The 18,938-nt window shown below is 39.2% G+C and overlaps 1 protein-coding gene across 1 annotated transcript in view; it reads right to left on the bottom strand.

The window, feature by feature from the left end:
• The window catches only part of astn2 (astrotactin 2), a gene marked incomplete at both ends in the record, with an annotated part of 271,954 nt that overhangs the window by 220,203 nt on the left and 32,813 nt on the right, over window positions 1–18,938 (bottom strand). Inside the window, one exon of the mRNA XM_080510130.1 lies at window positions 3,116–3,303. Within this exon, the coding sequence (XP_080366256.1) occupies window positions 3,116–3,303 (188 nt within the window). The remainder of the gene's footprint in view (window positions 1–3,115; window positions 3,304–18,938) is intronic.

Here is an 18,938-nt window from a genome sequence, read left to right as displayed (position 1 = left end):
AAAGGTTCCACCTTGGGAGCAGTTTTCAAAAAGTTGCATTTTCAGTGGCTCAGGGCACCATTTTTTTCAGTTTTCCCTTGACAAAGTTCAAATGAGGTGTTTTTTTAATAAATCACATTTTTATGATGAGGTTTATCAGATTCACTAATTATTAGGGAAAAAAATAGGAGAAGACTATACATAAGGACTTTAAATGAAAACACTTCATGAGCAAGAACATTGTTTTACTTTTTATCAATCTTAAGAGCCATTTAAATTATGAAGTGATGTGTAAAAGATGATAAAACCTGATATTGAACTACCCAACTTGAAGAATTGCGTGGGCACATTGTGGTTTAACCTCTGTGTGGCCAGCCTCATTCTCCTGGACTTTGACAAGCGCTCTGTTAGCAAATGAAAATGGAAGCCAAAAACGCTCAATAATGACCTTTTACATAAAAGAAAGTCCGTCTGCATCAACACCACGAGTTTTGATAACAGCCATTTTCATTGAAGACATTTTGACACGTCTGAGTGCAAAAAGGACAAGTGGAGGTAATTGAAGTAATTACTGTGGAATTCCATTAAAGTGTTTTGATTTTGTGATCCAGGTAGTGTGCATGGTGTGTGCAGGTGCACACACATTGCCACTGCTTGAATAGGAGAGAACAACTGTTAATATTATCACATCTGTGATTTTCTTTTTACTATAAAAGAAAAAAAAAATAATTTGTAGTGACAAAAAAAAAGCTTTTGGTCAAAATTCATTTGCACTATGCTTAGAATATGTCATTACATAACTTTTTATGTTGTCGATGTAATTATCATATTCATTCCTAAAAATGTCAAACAACTGATAAAAAATGTTGACTCCATATAGAAATATCCATGTTGTCAAGACCGAGATCTCTGGTTGCAGTCAGTTTTACACTGAAAGTGATAATGAAATGACAAACTCGCTCATATTCATCCAGGGATGTTTTATTCATGTTTTGTGTCAGTTTTTGTGGCATAGCCATGACACTGTTATGGCAGCAGTGTGCACACCCCTTCGACTGAACTGTCACCAAAAGTGTGTAGACGAAGAGCGAGAAGGAGGCGGAGTTGTGAGAGGATTTGAGAGAAGACAGATTGAGGATAGAGTGAGTGGGATTGCATATAGACACAGAGAGAGAAAGAACGAGTGAGAGAGAATGCAAAGAGAGGTGAAGCGAAAGAAAGTCAACAACAGAATGGGTGTGAAACACAAAAAACTTGACATCTAAAAAAAACAAACGCAAATATGTGGCTATAAAGTGATGATAGTAGAGACTGGGAGAGCAGGACAGAGCTGTAAAAACAGTCAGGAGCATTTTACACAAAGAGATAAAGCACTTAACGTCCATAAAGGTGAGATGAAGTTACCCAATAATTTTTTTTTAAAGGCAAGCAGAGAGAGGGAGGATGGTCAATTAAAGCCGAGAGGGTGGTCAAGAGGTCGATCTGAACAATAAAACCTCGACGGAAGAGAATATGTTGTTGCAGCAGAATAAAATGCAGCAGCAGACTTGTAAGTATGTAGGAGGTGAATTACTAGGTGTATTATGTTATTAAAAAAAAAGGACACTCAGTGGACTCATTAGCTTTGCGATGTCTGATGTTCAACTGTGTTGCAGTATAGTATGAAGCACAACTGCAGCCTGAAACCCAAGGGATATGCACACTGCACACAAAAACACAGACTTGTATACCTTCAAAGATCCTGGCGAAAGGCTGGCCGAGAAGGAAGCTCGCGTCATTTGATTAGTGCCTCGCAAACATTCTGATCCACCTGCTAACGGCTGGTAATTGCACACTTCAAAACAGTGACACTCCTTCCAGATGCTGTCAGAGTATGAGAGCTGCATCGCTGCTTAAGCCGCGAGACACCTTTTGGTATATTCCCTCTGATGTGCTGAGCTATAGCTTTGCTTTTGCCAAGTTAGTCTGACATTTGAAGATCTTAACCTTCATGTCTGTGCCAGACATGTTCTCCACAGTGCAATTTCCCGCTCCATCCATCGCAGCAGCTGCAACATCAATGCTTCCCCTACAAAAGCTAGAATAACAGGAGGAAACACGCCATTAAAGCACAACCTCATGTTACGTGCAGATAATTTACTTTATATTGGGCCTGTGTTCCTATAAGGTTGACGAAGAATCTTTTATATGAGTGTTTGAGAGATAAGATGCCCTTAATAAACAGATTCTATACATCTGATGGTAGGAGACCTCTTTTGTGATGACGTTCAATTTTGATATAATTACTGTGATCAGTAAATATCCGAGCTCCATTTTTGTGCATGTTTACTTACTTCTTTGCAACATTTGGCAAAAGAGAATCCAAAATGGAAAAATCTATCATAGACAATCAACTGTGTTGCACCATTATTTATTAAATGACCTCCTCTGTTGGAGTGTAAACCACTGAACAGGGAAGGGTTGCAGAAGTTGTAGAGAAGGGAAGGGCGCCATTTCTCTCTTTTCCTCAGTAACACTGTTAAATCAAGAGAGGCATATTTACTGGATCACATCTATTGGGTTCATTATTGTATTGACTGTTAGCAATGACTATGTATGTGGTTTTAAATATGTGCAGTGGGGGAGGGGGGTACCAAGGACCGTCAGCAAAAAGAAAATCTGGGGTTCAGCCGGAGGCCCTTTTCCCATCATGAGTTTTTGTTTTGAAATTTGAAAAGTAAACTTTGATAAGAAGAAATGAGTGGAGATTGAAATCATTATGGAATTTGCATTTAATGCAGGTGTAACTATAACTAATTAAAACTATAAAACAGGCTTTAGTGCAGCAACATCACAAGTGTAGCAGTTGCAATTGATGTAAATATTTACTAGAAATGAAATTCCAGGCAACCAAGTAGCAATAGAAGATATGTTGTTGTTATTGTCTATAGATTCAAAATAATGTATCACAAAGTTAAAAAAAGAAAAAAAAAAAAAAAAAGGCTGCATAAACCACAAGCTAACAACTCCTAAGAGACTGTGGGCGACCTGACAGAGGTCTTCCACAGTAAAACGAAGTCCTCTTCATGAATGCATGAATACGAATGGAGAAGTTGTCATGCCTGACATGCATGTTTATATACATTTTGTGACTTACCATCACCGAGATGTGGAGCAGATGCATGTGTTCGTGCAGGACGTGAGCTGGCTCCCGGGCTGTAGGCTGTGTCGTTTGTGGCAGAAGCTCAGACTCAGTGATGGACACGTGGAAGTACAGCGTGCCATTTTCCAGCCACTGCTGCTTCCAGTGCACCTGAGAGATATCTTCTCCCGTACCTGACATTTCTGAAGAAAACGACAAAACAGAAAAGACGTAAAGAAATTTGTGAGATTCACATTTAAATAGTTGAAAAAGAACAGGGCTCTGGCTGAGACCGTCAATTAAAGAAAATGGCTTCATAAACATTATGATGTGAACACGTGAACACAAAAACCCCCCAAAAATTAACTGGTACAAATCATATGACGTTCGGCATTGGTATTCTGCTGTAGCGCTGCAACAACTTTGAACCCTTAAATAACAAGATGGACTTCTTTGATTGTATCAATTCTATTAGTTGCACAGCTGGTTTGGTAAAACAAACAAAATAAAAGACTGTTAAGCCATTACTTTCATTGGCTTTGCAGTCTTTATGATGACAACTTATTTACTAAAGCTATCAGTCAGTAAATTGTCAAGATGTAAAAAAGAATAAGTGGCAAGGATTACAATATTTTAGCCATTAGGATCACAACAGCACTTCAATTACAGGCAAAATGAGCCAGAGATAGAGGGAAGTTTATCCCTGCTAATATCCCTTTGTTTACTTATCCAGGCAAGAAAGACAGACACAATCTCTGCAAATGGGAAGACAATTAAGCTATTAAGCTAGAATAAATGTATATGTCAAGAGCAAAAGTAGAGAATCTGTCTAATCAGTCAATGTCTCCTTCTTATCTGCATAAATCTCCTTCCCAATATGAAAATGATCAGCTCTAGGCCACACTAGCATTAAGTGCCCAAGATCAAAGAGGAGCTTGAAGGATGTAAATGCAAAGAGCCGGCATAAAAAGTGCAAGCGGGGAAGAAAAAAATATTTAAAAAAAAGAAAAGCGCACCCGATTGTATTTTACGGGCCAATCCAAACAGGAGATGAAAAAGAGCAGGAGGATCACCAGTTTATCTCGATATGGATCATGGCACAAGAATCTAATGCTATCAAGTGGGAGTGGTTGTTCAGTAGAGGAGTACTAAGGAGCCTCAGGGAGCCTGAGATTGCTGAGCGTGATACTGTATTTGTCATGTGGCCCGGGTGACAAGGGCATAGACGTCTGCTGACATCTTCTATCAGCAGCAGGTAGCAAATGACAAATGGCTTTCGCTGCGGCTGGTTATTAACCCGATGACTCGGGGGTCAGAGGACGCGGGTGACAGGGGAGGGTTACATGAGCTGTGCTCGGTGGTGCCACAGACATGTAGGCACATGGGTGGAGTGCACAGAACAGGCATCTTCTCGGGGAATGACAGACTTGACAATGATACAGCTCATATGAACTTACAACATCACTTGAATTTGACCTGAAGATCATAGTTCCGTTTGTCACTTCACAACCGAAGACCTTGACAGTGATCTCCAGGTATTGCTGAATGTGCCTCATCGACTCAGCAGATTTATGCAGAGTCCCTCGGCTGACTGTGCATGAGGATCTGTCTTCTCTGGTCTTCCCTGCTGCACCTGTCCAGTCTTGGAGGATGATTAGCCTTTAAAGCCACGACTGGCCTGCTCATTTGTTGATTTCAACTCCCCCGAGACAAAAAGTCTTTTGTCGAACATTGTAGATAGACTTGTTTTTTTTGTGGATGGCACTTGTTATTGTCATGCTTAGTTTGGCCAGGATTCTGCACACAATTCCAGTCTCTCTTAGGTAAGTTAAGTTGATTTGCCTTTTTTTTTGGTATTGTTCTTGCTATTTGTTTGACATCCTTCTCTTGCCCTCCAGCATGTTCATGTTCTCAAATTTTTAAATAAACATTGGGACAAAACCAAGAGTATCTGGTCATTGTATTCGATTCTCCTTGGCCTCACAGGTACCAACACTATCGTCGAGTTCCATGTTTGAATTTGATTGCAAAATAATGTCTCTGAATAGCAACAAAATAGTATGAAATCTTTTTTTTTTTTCACTCACCTCTGATTGATTATCTCAACTAAGTAAATTCTACACTATTTAATTCAACTTAGGGTTGCTTGAAGTTGATCCCAAATAACTCTAGGTGAAGGAAAGGTCACCAGTTCATTGTAGGACAAATGCAGAGACAGCTAATCACACCCACACACACACACACACACACACACACACACACACACACACACACACACACACACACACACACACACACACACACACACACACACACACACACACACACACACACACACACACACACACACACACACACACACAAAGTAAAGCCACGCATGCACAAGGAGAAGATGTAAACTGTGCACAGAAGCTCAGGCTCAAACTCGCAATATTCAAACTGTGAGTCAATATACCACTACGCAGTCCTAAATGTATACATTATCATAAAACTTTCACTCTTTGGATGTAGAATAGAATAGTCCCCAGTCTTGCAGTAGACCAGTGAAAGGTTCTACACTTCTGCTGACTACAGCTTATGATAACATTTTGTAGGGTGTGACATTTTTTTTTAAATGCCATAACTGCTGGCTGTCTGCCTCTTTATATATAATCTCTTTGTTGAATACCTTCTGCTCGACCTTTCACCTTGACATGAGATAAAGCTTCGCCTGCTGGGCCAACGGCGATGTGCTTCCCGCTATCCGTCGTGAATGGAGCTCATCAAGCTGCTGCCGAATTCGCTGTGAGACTTTGCATACACGCTTTGCACCTTTCAAACAGATTTAAATAACTCGTATTATTTGCAACAGTGACACTTAGGTTTGATCCAAATTAAAAGTGATTTTTCTGTGAGGAACCAAAAAGAAAAACTTGCAGCGATGGCTGCAATCACACACGGGAGGGTTGGACAGTAATAGAGTTTCTAAGGCTGTTCGGTATCTTTGTGTGTTTGTTATGTAGATGAGGAAGCTCATAAGCAGTCTATTTTAAGACAAAAGAATGCCATAAGTGTGTGTGTTTGGAGCCAATGTGTGCGTCCTTGTCTTTTGTGCTGTGAGGCTTGTCATTGGGCAGTAAGCCAGATGTTAGTGGGATATATAGGTGGAAAGCCTCAAGGTCTACTTGTAATTAATTAGGGCGAATATTATTAATGTGTATCCTGTCAAAGTGAGACTGACGCTTATGCAAAAAGTGTCAGCCATACTCCCAGACCAAATCCAAGGGCAATACAAAGAAATGCTATAATGAACATTTCTTGTCAGAAAAAAAAAAAAAAAAACGTCTGATGTGATCACAATGAGGTTTGCATCGTTACCAGATAAAATAATTCACCAAACAAGTTTGGGTTGTGTTTGGGGGTTATAAGCAGTGTTGCCATTATGTTTGAACAGAGCCACATTAAAACAGAGAACAGGTTTGATTATCCATTTATTTAAATCTATGTACTCATCTATTTGCAATGTTTAGCTCATTAACTACAAAGACGGCAGTTTGTACATTATTGATGACTTTTTTTTTCTTTTTTTTTTTAAGTGGGAAGCAATTTTCCAGTACATAGGTTTGCAATCCCATTTCTGCATTGTCCACATTGGAAGCTACTTCAAAATAGTAGTAAATATAGATTTTTTTTTTTTTCCCTGTGGTTATTGGCATGCAATAAAAGTTGTACAATTTTCACTAATAATCAGTTTCAAGAATGCGTCCTCAGGGATACATTCACAAAGTACTGATGTTGTGGATACTTTCTGCCCCGTACAAGTATCACGAGAACGCACAGCAACCGATAATCAGACACATGTGGGTCTTAATTATAGCAATAATTTTCTTCCTGGAATGTGGCAGAGAGGTGGATTTATGACCAGAGGGTTTCAATCCCATTGCCGACAAGTCACTTCTGTGGGCTCCTGAGTAATGCCCTAAACTCTAAATGTGACCCACTAGTCTTGATGGATTGGTTAAATGCAGAGAATAAATGTCACTGTGCAGCTGTGCATGTATGTCACAAATGGAGAACTCAATCTGAATTCGTAGACGGATATTAGTGTTTCTAGACTGAGATCTCAGTTAAGACAATTCCAAAGTAGTTGTCCAAATCCGCCCAAAACTTAGATAGAAAGTTCACTGACCTTTGCAACAAGATCATTTTGAAACTTGACCTTGGTTAAGAAAGGGGATATTGGCAATGCTGTAAGATCTGTGTACAAAACCAGTGCCAGCAACAACTGCGAAACAAAGAATTGACCTCAGAGACCTCTTGACTGATGATGCAAGAGAAAATAAGGGAAAGTCTGACCAAACTGATCTTGGATCGCCGTTTCAACAAAGATAAAAAAACATCAATGTGGTCCCTTTTGACTTTTCTTAAAGTTTGTGTCAGCAAACTAAATCCATGGTAAAATATTCTCATTCATGGCTAAATCCTCTATGAAAGCACTCGATATATGAGTGAAATCCATTCAACACTCAAAAGTCAGCAGGGAACATAGCAGGTGTTCACATACAGTAAGTGCTCACTCTGCTGCTCACTGCATTTCTCTTCTTTCTAATTTCATGTGTTTCTGCTCAAGGATCTTTCATCTCATCTTTATCAGTTGCAAGATAGCTCTGGAAGTGCTCGAGTTAAATTTTAGGTTTACTCCAAGATTCTTTCGATTCTGCCTTGAGCGAGAGTGAGTTCTGCTCAGAACGCCCACTTCTTCATGAGGCAAGGCTTTTTTTGAAATTAGAAAAAGAAGTCCACACAATGAAGACGCTTCTATAGATTTGAGTTCTACTCCCATGGTCATAAGTGTCCATATGTGTTTACACTGAATTAATGTAATACTAGATGAGACATCAGACAGCACTGAACATAGATTTCCACATGGTTCAGTGAGGTTTGTCAAGGTTTTTGGCTATAATACACTTATCAATGCTTTTTTAATGCAAAACAGAAAACTAGACACAGGAATTGCTGTGAAAATGGCAGGAGTTTGTCTGCGGGCAGAAGAGGAGTTGCATAACTGATATGAAGTTGTCAAAATCATGCAGAACCATGCAAGATCAAAGACAGAGCAGGTGGTCGAAGGCTGGTCGAGATCAGGGGGTTGAACTTGAGGTATTGGCGTCACCTGGACTGCAGCTGGATCAGAATAGTAAGTAGAGGTGGTATATGGATATTGAACAGATAAGAATTATGAGTAATAGGGAAGAAGGATGAAAGAAGGTCAACTGCAGTAACGCATTAAAGGTGTCAGGAAAGCGGGGGGCATAAAGGAAAAGGCAGAGGAAAGCAGGATAGATGTGATGCATTTAATAGAATAATGGGAGAAGGATTTAAAGTTACTCTTCATAAATCAGAACATGGAAACACGACTGAATAAGAATGGGTTGACAAATGGATGAAGGAACACACTTTGGGGTATTGAAATGGTTTGTGAAAAGCAAAGTATAGAAAATAAACTACATGTAAGATCGAAAAATAACAAGATCCACTGAAAGGAAAGGGAATTTTTTCAAAATTGTAAGGAGACATTTACCTAAGATGATCTTTGGAAGTGTATGTTTAAGCCCTTTCTATATAGTAATTATACTTTTACTGGAGATGATCAAATTCAACCTACTTTGTTCAGCTTTTTTACAAAATAAGCAGCATTTCATCACGGTTGAGAGTATAACTACTTCTCCAACATTGTACTTTTTGGTTTTTCTTCTTAACTTTTTATATCAATATTTCTCTCACAATGTGATTTCCTGCTGTGGTGGTGCACCGCCACAAAGAATACCAAGGGAACCACAAAATTTCACTAAAACTCGGAACTCTAATTTCACACAAAACCCCCTTCTGCTCTTTTGTCATCAGGTGTGGCGAATTGGAACATATTTCAAAGGAGAGGGACCTACAGAAGCTCGATTTTCCTCACAAAGACTGCAAGGGCTACAGGGGATGCAGACACAGAGGAAAACTGCAAAAAAAAAAAAGAGTCTACTCTGAAAATGATCTTATCCCATACTGCAGCATTGGCTGTTTCTGTGTGACTGGAGGCGCTTTCTGAGTAACCTCTTCAACTCTGCCTTCAGTGGGTACATCATCATTACACAAATTCACAGATACGTCCCCAAGACGCGACCAAACTGAGAATCACACTGTTCTCGCACGCTCATTTACATTCATCCCTCCGACAGTCATTTAGCGAAACGACTGAATCTATACTTGTCTGCACGGATTTGAGGACGCTGAAGAATAAGGAAGGGTGGCATACATTTCAAGTGTTGCCAAAGCTGTCGCTGACAAACTGTCACCTTAATCATTATGTGCAGAAAGTTTGTTGCGACAGCCCTCAGGTAGGTTTACACCGCAAAACGCCAGAAACCTCGACGTATGAATGGGGCAGTAATGGAGATTTATCTCCTTTAGAGATTAGAAAAGTACCCCATTCTCCACAGAGGGCAGACTCATCTAGATATCCACTACACTTGGACATTTAGGCCAAATAACACTTTCAGTTATTTAGTACTCTACAGCAGAGGAACTCTGTGCGCGCCGCTCGGCTCACTCTGACTTTTCTTCTTCGCACCAGCGGAGCAAAATTGTAGGTGAGAAGGCACTTTGAATTGCCGGTCTAACTCACGGACAGACACATCGCACGACAACAGATCAACAAATAAAGGAATACAACAAAACTTGGCGAGATTATCCCCAGGTCAATTTCAGACAACTCACATATATTGTCAGCATGACGTATATTATAACATAATGGATAATTAGAAACACTATACATATACAAAAAGAGAGATTATTTATGGAGGTTCCTCCTGAAAAGATATTTCAAGACTTTTCAGAGTAACACCACTACAGATGGATGTAGAGAACAAACAGACAGGTGATAATTGCAAAATATTGGGGAAAATAATTTTCAATCACAGGTTGCCGTGATCTGTGAACAATCTGCTATACTCCTATTTTCTATACAAGTTATATTTATTAAATGCTTGCTGATGTCACATCTTTTTTAGGAAGAAGTTTTTATTTCACAGACTTTATTGAATAATTTGTGAAGTAGCTAATTGAAATTGGTAAACACAGCTTGTGCTCCACTGAGGAACAGACGGATAATAGTCCAGATAAATGGATTAAACAATGACTTGATTTTTGCAGGCATTATGGGAAGGAATTGTACAAAATAATCAAGTTTATCTTCAATGTTATGCTCTTTTTTTTTCCCGAATGCCAAAAAAACTATAATGCAGAGATCATATATATAAATCATTTTTAAGTAACTGATGGGTGTTGACAAGTATGTATGTTTTACGTGTATTTATCATTTTAGATTGCATTTGAAGTAAATACGTTGATTCATCCATACTCTGCCGCTTTTTATTAGTAATGAAAGGTATGATTCTCCTTGCTCCTTCCTTAGTTGCATTTTGAATGTCCACTGACACAGCAAAGGACTGAAGAGGCAGCGCCCACGGTGGAACTTTTCAAAATGGCGGTGACAGTGAATAGGTCTTCTGAGCTTGTGCAAGTTGATCGACAAGAACAACAATGCAGCTTGTGCAGCTCGACTCCCGGGCGACATTCGTTTGGGACTTGATAGTTTCATACTTGAAAGTCATCCATAACAATCCAAATCCGTTGTCTGTGTACTCACCATTGTTCATCTTTATAAGGCGTTGTTCTCTGTATGCATGTGTGTTATTTAATTACAAAAACAACTCATACCCACAACCATTATTTGTCCAAAATTAAAAACTACCCAATTTTAAATGTTTCTGTGGAAATGGTCATCCTTTTCAGAATGCCGTCGTGCAAACGTGAAGGTTATTACAAGGATGCAAGGTTTTCAGGAAAAAAAGTATTTGCTACCTTTCAATTTCAGTGTAAAATATTCTAAGCACTTTACAATGCCATCAGATATTCAGAAAACATTTCGAGATTTATTCAAGCTAACTGGTGTAATAGTAGCAATCACTGAAGCGGATGCCTTGCAAAACGACTGAAATACAATGGAAGCAAACAATTGCCTTAAAGTGACGGGCACAATCCAGGGGAATGTGGTTCCCTCCCGGCAACAGACACTTTTCACCTCGATCCTCAAAAGCATCAGAAACTGCACTATACAGCAAAACATCCTTCGCAGCAGTGGGAAGAATAAAACAAGCTGATGTGAGCTCTGTATCACAGTAATAAGTGGCATTAACTGAAGGTTGCATGAATCTAAATAGCAAGCATATTTTCAAAGTGTAGTGGCAGCCTTAATAAGAGTTAATTATATTTTCATATTACACAACTGGAGGTGAGCTCAGATTGACCTTGCATTCTGTAAAATGTCATCAATCTTAACTGTTTCATACTGTTTCATACCACTATGAAATATAACCACACCACATACTGCAATGGCCTTCATCAAATGCATGTGTTTATATCATTGATTTTTTTTTTTTCTTTCCATGAAGATTTAAGGACATCTTGCAAGGAGATGCTCATAAACAACAGTCCCAGAAGAAAATTGAATTACAAACAAACAAAGGGTTATTTTTGTGACATAAAGATTGACATAAAATGTAACCTATGCATGGTTATTGTCATTCTTCACTAAAATGTATGTGTTCAGAATCCATGTTAAAGCTTCTTGTACCAGCCTGGAACCTCTTTGTTATTCTTGCGTTGTCTCTTTTCTCTCGTTTTTACATACCTTGTATTTATTTATATATTTTTCTAAATTATGTACATAATGTTGAGAAAATCAGCACAAGCAAGTGTCATAATTCAACCATCAAGCAGATCCAAAGCAGTTGAGGTTTCCACATAGACAACAAAAGCCAGTAATAAGTATATTTCATTAAAATGTCCCAACATAAAAGGCCATATTTAAAATAAATATGATCTTTTGTGTGAAAACCTTGATCATTAAAACTGAGATCCACCCTTAAACTGACAACACATTCGCCATTTCAACATTACAGAACTTGAATTAGAAGCTTTTTTTTAATATACCAAAAACAGAGAGAAATAAGCATTCCATTAAGATTCAAACTGACAAAAAGAAGGCATCCTTATTCACTGGAATGGTTTGGAGCATATTTTCTGATTCACAGCTGGAACTCATTTGAATAGAATATCTCTGAAACTGTAAGAGCCCATAGAGTCAAAATCTAATTCAGTGTCAATGGACCATCTCCAAAACGTATTACCTGAATACATCTTCAATTCCATCCTCAACGGTTTTACTTCCAACTAGGGAGATAGTGGGCTGTTTTCTGGGAAATATTTGCATTTTTTTCCAAAGTAGAGGTGAAGTGTTATTTAAATTTAGACTAAAGTCCCTCCACATACTTGATTTCTTTTAAAGGGAGATTATTCGAAACAGTCCTTATATTTACCTCTATTATTTACCACATAATCTAGCGTACTCTGGGTTTTTTTCATGATGCCTGAATCAGTCTGACAGGCAAATACAAATCCCTGTATTGGATTGAATTTCAAACAAACGCACACTCATACATACATACTGCCTGCCTACATAAAGACATGTTCCCAAAAGTTGTCATTAATCAGTATAAAGGTGATCATAGCCGTGAAAAGGCGGTGATTGTGCGAGTCTGACAGCTCCTGACAGTTTGTCAGCTATGCAACAAGTCAGTGTCATCAACATTTACTATGATGAAAGCTGGCACCCTAAAGGCACTTTGCCTGTCATTACACATGTGGTGAAACGCGTTAGTCTTTTCCTGACTGTACCCCACATCTCATTGCGCCGGCTGCCGATAGTACAGGTGACAACACAACAGGCAGATGAAAATTCAATAATTCATATGAGAGAATGGAGATGGATTCCTGGGTTTCAAATGTCTCGGCCTCAAATGAAAGCAAGGGCAGAAAAAGAAAGAGGAGTGTGCCTGTGCATGTGCTTGTGTGTGCATGAGACAGATAGACAGACAGAGAAAGAGAGAGAAAGAAAGTGGAACACGAATTATCAGTCCGACACTCATCAAAAGTGTTCAAGAATTTTTGCATACCTCCCAGACACTCACATTCTGCCTCAATACATCTCCGTCAGCCGTGACAATTGTAAACTCTACATATTTTAACTTCTGCTTCACACCAGTGTCGACTGTCAACAGGATTTGTTCATCAGCAACAAAACAAACAGGCTGACAAAAAAAAAAAAAAAAAGCTGCCTTGATTAGCTATAAAAGCTTCTGATGTCAGAACCTCCCGAAATGCTAATTGCCAAATGCCATTTATAATGACCTGATAAGGGCTATGGAATATTTAGACAAACACACGATGAGCTGCAAAAGGCATGCGGGGCTCCCATTCCAATTTAACACCCATGAAACTAAATGCCACCCCGATGTCTCATTACGAACTCTAATGAAATAGCTGCCGTTCACATAAAGACCAATGAAAATGTACACAATTAAAAATGCATCAAGACTTTGTATTACTTCTCTTTTTCTTTTTCTTTTTTCCACAGGATATTCCACAGCAGTGTTTACACAGACAAGGCACACGTATCTTTTAGTCGACTCGTTTTTTCAAAGTCATTGAGAAAATTCATGCATGGAAGAGAATGAATGTTGGGGTTTTTTTCAGTCACTTGTGAAGTGCACGGAATTGGATTTACTTAGATTTACTTGATTGCTTGATTCAGTTTAACTGAATTATCACCCCCTTCAAATTGACTCATTGTGTTAAAAAGGCCAGAGCTCAAAGAGCTTTTTCACTCCCCCCCTCCTCGCACTACTTCCCGGTCCAGCAGTATCTGGACACAATAAGTGGTTATCTACCCCATACATGTTCAGGTCCATTTGTGTCATGTGTCATCGTGTGTCCCTCTCTGTATTTGTCCTGTGATCAGTAAACCTGTCCAGGGTGCATCTGCCATCAACCGTAGTCAGTTGAGATCAGGTCCAAGGCATTCCCACATAAAACCTTTTGACTTTATATTCTACAAGTCATCTCAGGCAAAATATTAGCTATACCTCACTAGTAGAAGGTTGGACCACTATTAAACCATTAAAAAAAAAAACATCTCCCTGGTGTTGAAACTATTTCACTGAGATTTATGTTCATACTGATGTGTCTACGTCACACAATTGCTGCAGATTAGTCGGCTAAACCTCCATGATACAATTCTCTTATAATGCTACATCTCAAAGTGTGTCTTTTTGAATGAAATGCAGGACTGTTGTGACTGACCGTTCCAAATAGGAAGGATGGATCCACGCTTTTGTGTCGTTTACGCCACAGTCTGACCTTACCGTCTGAATGTGGCAGCAGAAATCGAAAGTCTTTTTATAATCTTCTGTTGTCCAATTTAAGGGAGCCTTGGTGAACCTCAGCATCAGTCTCTTATTTTTAACTGACGGCAGTGCCAAGGAACAGGAATCCCATCAACTTCGGGGCTCCACATGTTGTGCAGTCAGAGGGGTTTCTGCATAGTTAGTTAAGTGGTAATGAGTTTCTGTTGCCTTTCTATCATCTCCAATCAGCCTGCCCCATTCTCCTCTGAACTCTGGCCTGAAATAGAACTGGTTGTGTGTGAAAATCCCAATAGATCAGCAGTTTGGAAGTCACTTAAATCAACTTTCATTGTCATTCTCATGCTCTGGTTCAAGTTACACATCTTATCTCAACAATGTCTCAATGTGTAAACATATTGATCAGTTATTTGTTAATGAGTGTTTGAACAGACGTGCCTAATAGCGTGGTCAGTTCGTGTGTATAGTGCCTATCGGCTAAATTTGGAGGCAGCATTAATCCATGTGGCGTAATGATGATGACAGGTGAAAGATGCATTCCAATACTCATGTGATAAAGAAGGAGGCAACACTGTAGGTGATTCAACTAAGACTTCTAATTTTATCTTCACATCTACATTATTGGGATCTCTAATGACAATTTACGGTGTGCAATGGGCAAAAACAAACAGATTAGGAAGCAATTGAGTACAGAGCAGTAAAAAGGTTTTCTCCATTCAGTGCGGTAAACTGCCCTCACAATGCTTCCTCTCTCAATCACACTGTGGGATCCAATTCTGTTGACTCAACACCTGCTTTCTCCGTTTCACCTCAACTCCTTACATTGCAGAGGCCACTTTGTACACTCAATACATTGTCCCAAATCTGAACTAGTATCAAACCATTCATGCACTTACAAGCATATATGCAGTGTAGAGTTAATAAGACGAAAAAATTATTAATTCGAAAGAAGTTTGGTTAACATTTTCTGTAGTGTTAAATTCTTCCTGATATGGTAGCACTTTTATTCGTGGGCCTGTTATTTAAATCTAGCTCAGTTAGTCACTATCTCCAAGTGTAGACGGTGACCAATACATTGCTTTTTAAATTTTACGTCCGACACTCTAGTTATTATCAGTGGCGACAGGATTTGAGACAATGACAAACAAATTTGTCTGCAGTTCTTTGACAGGTCTTTTTCTTATCTCCTGCTAACAAGAAGCCATGTCATTGCCACTCAGGCTTAACAGCTGAAGCGCAAGCTCCATGCGAGCTTCCTCTGTGCTTCCTCACAAAGACAGCCACTGGACTTTGTGACCACATCTTACAGACAACCAATCATAATTTGAGAAAAAGAGCCAGTGAGCCTCCCAGCGAGGATGAGAAGGTGACTTATGACTTGAGGGGGGTTGGGGACAAAAGTGTGGCATTAACTGTATTACGAAGTTGTTGTGTGTGCTATAAGAAAGGCAGCTCCTCTACCCTTGTCTGTCCTAAATAAACATCCGAGAAGTTAAGGACACAGCCATCTAATGCATCAGGCTTCACTAAAGTCTTTGTTGTCCATGAGAAGCAAAACAAAAACACAGCATAAATTAACCTGCAAAAAAAAAAAAACACTTAATTGTCCACAGTTGTTCCTCTTCAATGTCTAACAACAGAGAAAAAAAGGCAACGAAAGGAATGAATTATAGAACATTGTTCGATAGTTGGACTGAGAGACCTCTGGGACCCTGATGTGACAGTGTAAATAGAATAAACAAGTGGCTGTTTGCCATTGGCCCCAGTGTGGCTCAGTGGGACTTGGATTATTGCTCATTAGCATCAAATACATTCTATTGTGTGCGTAATTGTTTGTGTATCCATGTGTATGTGCATTAATGCCTTCATGGGTACCCATGTCCATATGCGTTCGTAAGTATGGGTTTGTGTATCCGTTTTTGCAGAAGGACGGATAAGCTTCACCCAATGAAAACATGACACATTTACCGTTTAATGAAATTAATATATTTTGGTTTTACCAGAAAATCTATTTCATTAACCCAAACAAAAGATCTCCACCAATTGTAACGTGGATCTATCAACATGTTCTCCCCTGTGCTCTTCTAGATTATTGAGGCAGAGTGCCAGGAATAGCAGACGCCCTCCTCCTCCTAATGTATTTAAAGTGACACATTAACAGGATAAACAGTCCCCTTATCTGCAAAGTGCATAGGCTTCTTCTAAAACACTACAATCCTATTAACAAGACCTATTCTGATTTCACATCTCCCTTATTCACTCTTAGTATAATGTAAAGCTCATCTGCTGATGGGTGTTGTTTGGCAGTGTCAATGTGAGGGGTCTGGGTATAACATTGCATTACATCAAGGTTTGCTAATCCTTTAGTTTTGGCTTCTTTCATTGAGACCTCTTGGAGCAACCTGTCAGTCCTTTTCACTCCAGGACCAGACAAAATATCATAATACGTGAATATATTACCCAATATCACAAGTCTTGTGCACTTGGACCCAACAGTCAAACCAGTGTTTACCCATAAAAGGTTTGGAATGCATTTGAATCCAAATGAGGCTGGCCTCTACTACAAATATCATAAAATACATGTTGATACCATTTGGATCCAACTGCCCTTGAATGTTTACAGAGTAATAAAATACAAATAAAAGGAAATCCACACTAAAAGATTAAATGTCCCAAACTCAGTTAATGAGGAAATGGAATGAATGACCGAAAATTGTACGGAATGCCACATGTAAGACTTTTGTTTCAGAAGCTATCACATTGCTTTAAACCAACAACAACAACAAAAAACACACACTTTCACAACTACTGCTTTTATTGTATTGCAATGGACCACTAGACCCAACCATCCAGTTAAATGCCTTTGATTTGAAACCCATTCTATACCATCCACTTGGCTTTGATTACTCGAACTGTCATGAATCAATTCTTTAGTAAAATAGATGCTCAGCTTAGAATCTGAATAGCAGTTTAAGTAAAGCATCTTTGTTGAAGAGATGTACACTGATTGGCATAATGAAGGTCATGCTCTGGTGGTGGGCAACCTTGTTTTATTAATGTGATCACAGCTGTTTTAAAAAAAAAACACATCAGCTTGTTGGTGGAAGATGCTTCATTAAAGCTCCAGATAATGCTAAAGCAAACCGAAAATATATAGTATTACAAAAGTAACAAGTAATTAAACGTCTGTACTTGTCTTGCTAGCCTCATCAAAGCTACATGGTGGTTACAGCCAAAAGTAATGGCATTACAGTACAGGTCAGAGTTCACAAGGTGGGACAACAGTCATTTCCCAGGCGACAAAGGCGCATCCCCTTTATCTTGCCGGACCTTACCTCCAGCTCTTGTAATGGTATCCACTTCAATTACTTTGAAGACGATGTGTGTGTGTGATTTTACCCTGCCAGACCTGTACCTTTCAATAAGGTCTGTACAAGTAGATATGTCTCAGCAAGCCATTAAGGTCTTGGCATCATACCTGGATGGCTGCTACGTCCAGAGGTTGGGTTTTTTTTTTCCCTCTCTTCTTTTTTTCTATCTATATAATTAATTCTGGCCCAGCACTGGCACCGATGGCTTTGCCAAGGTAAAAAGAAAGCGGCCTGCTTCTCTACTCCTTGATAGGAGTTGGTCTGGCTTGGCATGATGAGCCTGACACCTCAGCAGCTGCTTGCAGAATCAATCTTCTGCCTGGCACGCATTCTGCGATGACACACATGAAAGTGTTAATTAGTCTCAGCCAGGAAATGGATCATTAGGCGCTGCTCTCTGGCACTGTAGCCTTTACCAGCATGGCCACTACAGTACAAAAGCACATCATTTAATGACTTCCATGTCAGGCTTGTGGCAGAGCAACATTAGTATACCGGATGGGGAGACATCATTACAGAGCTAATATGCACAATACACCGAAATCAGCACTCCATCACGGGTAAACTTTGAAAGACGATGGCCCTGCATGGACTGCTTGGCATTGTTAGAGGTTGACTGCCGGGCTTTTTGTGCTGAAGCAACATTTTTTTTTTTTTCCCCCGCAACAATAATCAGGGAACAGAGGACACATTTCCCGGTTATTATCAGTGCTATTAGTAAACTTCACCAATTCAAGGTTACTATCAAAAAGTAGGTTTGGCTGTCATGAAAAGAACTTTTCATTAGAGATAAAATAATTAGCGTAAGGTGAATTCATTACATGTCTTAAATGACCCATTTAAAATGGAGTGGAACATCTTTTCTGTCACAAAATATTTTTTATTCAAACTGAGGTCTGATTACAATAATTAGAGGTGGCTTTGTTTAAACACATCTATTGATAAAGAAAATAAACAAGTAAAACAATTTTGTGCGAATTATGCCTTGAGAGCTATATATCTGTCTTCCACACTTAAAACCTTCACCTGACCGCTACAGCGGTTCATCAGAAATGGCTCCCTTTCAGGGTTTGACATTATCCTACAACTTCAGAAAATGCTTACGTGACCTGAAGGGAAGACTATTATGTCTTGCGGAGGACTGAAAATGTATCTGAGAATTATTTGCTGCTCTGC

Source organism: Blennius ocellaris (assembly GCF_963422515.1).
Source record: "Blennius ocellaris genome assembly, chromosome: 15".
NCBI classification, from domain to species: Eukaryota; Metazoa; Chordata; class Actinopteri; order Blenniiformes; family Blenniidae; genus Blennius; species Blennius ocellaris.
Note: the sequence above shows the minus strand (reverse complement) of the source record. Positions and strands in the feature narration are given on the sequence as shown.